This window comes from Nannospalax galili, unplaced genomic scaffold, assembly GCF_000622305.1.
Source record: "Nannospalax galili isolate Female #2095 unplaced genomic scaffold, S.galili_v1.0 scaffold346, whole genome shotgun sequence".
NCBI classification, from domain to species: Eukaryota; Metazoa; Chordata; class Mammalia; order Rodentia; family Spalacidae; genus Nannospalax; species Nannospalax galili.
The window spans coordinates 8,607,095-8,611,278 of NW_008357637.1; the positions used below are offsets into that span (position 1 = coordinate 8,607,095).

At 36.5% G+C, this 4,184-nt stretch overlaps 1 protein-coding gene across 2 annotated transcripts in view; it reads right to left on the bottom strand.

Annotated features, from left to right (window-relative positions):
* Positions 1-369: 369 nt before the first annotated feature.
* Fkbp7 (FKBP prolyl isomerase 7) overlaps positions 370-4,184 on the bottom strand; it is a 12,265-nt gene continuing 8,450 nt past the window's right edge. For both annotated transcript variants that reach the window (XM_008855341.3, XM_008855340.3), the window contains exon 4: positions 370-697. In XM_008855341.3, the coding sequence (XP_008853563.1) occupies positions 536-697 (162 nt within the window). In that variant the 3' untranslated portion in view covers positions 370-535. The remainder of the gene's footprint in view (positions 698-4,184) is intronic.

Genomic DNA, 4,184 nt, shown 5'->3' on the forward strand with positions numbered 1-4,184 from the left:
AGGTCCTCTGCAAGAGCAGCCAGTGCTCTTAACTGCTGTGTCATCTCTCCAGGCCCTAGTACTGATTTTTTTTTTAATGCCCCACATTCCATAACATTCAAAATGCATAAACAAATGAGATTAGTTCCTGGTCTCTTACTGAATATTTTTTAAAACATAGGGCACATTAAGGGCTAAAAGATTGAGTTGTTCAGATATTTATAATTGCTGTTAAGATTAGAGTTGGTAAGCACTAGGAGATTTTAACATATGTATTCTAAGTCCTGAAAAAGGGGATATCATCCACTGGGATACAGGGCCATTTCATGGTGCTGCAATTTGTGTTCATAGAATAAAAAAAAAAGGAAATAACCACATCTAGCCTGATAGTTAAATTTGCAAAATAGCTTTACATTTATTATACAAAATTACACCTATTGAGGGAAACAAATACCTTTTCATAGGGGAAAACGAGAAAATAGAGCTTGGAGAAAAGTGACTTTGCTTTCTATATAAAGTACAGTAAGATGCTAAAAGATATAGAAATAAAATTGTGCTATAGCTCATCATGTTGGTATATATTGTATTCCTTGGGAGAAATGAAGCCATCTCCATTGTGGTCATTCTTCTTAAAGATGTCTTCTAAAACTGCATTCTGATACGACTTGTCACGTGGCTTCTCATCTTTTTCAAAGTCCTTTCGTAAGTACTGATCTATCTAGAAAGCCGAAATAACATGTCTTTAATTAAAAAAAGTCACAAATGTCTAGTAAATTTTGGAACTGCTTACAATAAAACTCATATCCCAGCCTACTTTAATGATACCAACATTTAAAAAATGTATTTGAGGTTTTAGGTTTTGTGTATTTAACCTTTGAAGCAAATTCTGAAGAGAAATGGGTGTTCATATTAGCTTTCCCTGAGGTTACAGATGAGTGAAAGTAGATACACCTGAATTTCCCTGGAATGGAATGTTTTCTGATAACTGTTCATATCATGAAAGGGGAAATCATTGCTATGGATTTCCATTAGTGATAAAATCCAGCTAGCATTTCTCTCTCTAAAACGAACAAATATACTATATACTCAAGTCAATAATGGGCTTTAGGTATTCTGAAGTATTTCCTATTTGTGTATGTAACATAAAATTTCTCTAAGCAAATACACAGTAAAGCACTGTCCAATATGGTAGCCATTAGCTACATGTGATTTCTAAGCATTTGAAATGTAGCTACATCAAATTGAGCATGATACTATAAATATAAATCATACAACAGATTTTGAAGACAAAAACTAAAAGTGTATCTCACTGATAATTTTTACATAGATTTCATGTTGAAATGGTAGTATTTCAACTGTATACCGAGTTAAGATAAATCACTAAAATCTCATGTCTATCTTTTTTATTTTCTTGTCTTGAGATGGGATTTCTCACTATATTGCACAGGCAGGGCTTGACTCTTAAGCTCAATAGATTCTTCTGTTTCAACTTCCCTAGGAGCTGGGACTATGGGTGTCCACCATCATACCCAGTTTCTTTATACTTTAAAAAATGTATATACCAAGTAATTTAAAGTTATGTATATGACTCAATTATATTTCTATTGGAAAACAGTTTTATACAAAAGAAAGCAAAGTACACCAATTTGGAGATAATCTATAAGCCTGGGGCATTTTAAAGGCAAGTACTATTTTGAAAGTTAGAGTTAAACCCGGAACAGATTTTAGGAACATATATTCCATGCTCAGCCCATCATAGACTTTAAAATGGTCAATAGACTTTAATGTAGGTTCTCAGGTGTGACAGTGATCCTTTTTGAAAGGATCAATTTCTTTTTTCTCAGCTCAGACTTAGCAATCCTATGTAAGTATAAAGAATTTTAAATAGCCTCAAACATTCTGCCGTTTCTTTTCTTTTTGAGACATGGTCTTACTATGTAGCCCAGACTGGCCTCTAACTCACAGAGATCCACCTGCCTCTGCCTCCCAAGTGCTGGGATTAAAGGTGTGTACCACCACATCCAGTGTCCACTCTTCAGTTTTCAAAGTGAAATTATCTTTTTATAACTAATATGGCTGATGTTCAGTATCTACTCCTTTGTACACAGTGTAGTAGAGATATAAAAAGGCAGTGGGGAAGAACAGAACTTAAATTTTTATTTTTAAAAAATATTTGTTATTTTTATTTTATGTGTATGCATGTATTGCCTGCGTGTAGGTAAGTACACCTGTGTTATTCAATGCCTGCAGAGGACAGGAGAGGCTGCTGGATCCCCTGGAACTGGAGTTACATAACAGTTGTTAGCTGCTATGTGGGTGCTGGGATTTGAACCCGGGTCTTCTGCAAGAACAGTGTTCTTAACCACTGAGCCATCTCTCCAGCCCCAAGAACTTTAATTTTTAAATATTTTATTATTGATTTTTTAAAAGAATATTTTTATTGATTCTTTGAGAATTTCATACAGTGTATTTTAATCATATTTAGGCTCCCTCCATCAGAACCCCTTCTCTATCTTCTCTCAGACCCACCCTCACCTCCCTACTTTCTGCACTTCATGCCCTCTCTTTTTCTTTTTAAGGCCTATCAAGTCTAATTTGTGTTCCCCAAATGCTCTTGGGTGTGGGTCCATCCCCTGGAGCCTGGTCAGTGTAGCTGGCATCATACCCTTAAAGAAAACTGATTCTTCCTTTCCTGAGTGCTGGACTCAAGGCGTGTGCCACCACGTCTGGCTGCATGTTGGTTTTATGTCTGGCTTGGGCTTGTACAGGTCTTGTGCACTATTTATTTATTTATTTATTTATTTATTTAATTTAGAGAGGGTCTTCCCTGTAGCCTTAGCTAGTGTGAAATTTTCTATGTAGGTCAGACTGGACTCGATTTCATAGAGATCCGCCTGCTTCTGCCTCCTGAGAGCTGGGATTAAAGGTAAACCTGTCATTAATTAATTAATTAATTAAAATTTATTTATTTATTTTTGTCTACACACACACACACACACACACACACACACACACACACACACAGCTCTTAACCCTCTTAGCCATCTCTCCAGCTCCATGACTTTAATTTTATAATTTAATATTGCATTCTCCTCCCACCTTACTTACACTGAAGAAATAATTTTCTAAATTGTTCTGATGATTAAGGAAGTTTCTGTTAGTTCATATTAAACCTTCTGGCTTTGACAGGTATTAACATGTTTTTGAAAAATGATTTAACCTTTCTGAATCCTAGTTACATCATCTGTAAAAGAAGAGAAATATCTATATTACAGGATTGATGTGTGGGTCAATGTTGATGAGTGTCAATGAAACATAATTATTGTTATGAAATTGCATAAAAAATCACTCTTATCCATCTGGTGGTAACATAGCTGATACCCCATAGACACCTGGGAAAATTGTAGCTAAGTAGATCACAGTATGGATTTTCTCTACTTTTACTTTCCAGAAAGAAAAAGGAAGATGTTTTGATGTCTAGGGGTATTCAGACTGCAGAAGGCACCTCTGGCTGTGCCTGAGATAAAGAATGAATGGTGTGTGCACAGGCTGAGTACCAGGGTACTATGTGAATCCTGGATTTGCTATTTAATCTAAAGAGGGTGATAAAGAGTCAGCAGAGAAGCAACTCTGGGAACAGTTAGTTCCCCTCTAACTGCCCTTCTGAAGGCCTGGCAGATGTGCTTCTCTCTCTCCAGGCCAACCCAGGAGTCTCAAGGCAAAGTCCTTACTAAGCTTCTGGGGATGAGGTAGAGTTGGGTGGGAAAAAGACTGGAGGGGGAGATGAAAAAGAAGTATCAGTGGTCCAGTGCTTGCCTAGCATGCAGGAGATGCTAGGTTCAAAGCCGAGTCTAAAACCAGAAACACAAAAGACAAAAAGACTTCTTAGTTAGGTTTAGTGGCTTATGCTTATAATCCCAGCACTTGGGAGGCTGAGGCAGGAGGATTTCCACAAGTTTGAGGCCAGTCTGGGCTACATAGTGAGCTCCAGTTAGTCTGGGGCTAGAGTGAGACCCTGTTCAAATCCCACATCCTCCAAAATGGAAAAATAAATGGTCCAGTTGCTCTTACTACCTACTTAGCTGGTAGTTAGACAATTATTTATTTATTTTTTTTTTATTTTTAAATATTTTATTTATTGTTTTTATTTTATGTGTATGAGTATATTTCCTGCATGTATGTGAGTGCACCCATGTTATGCAATT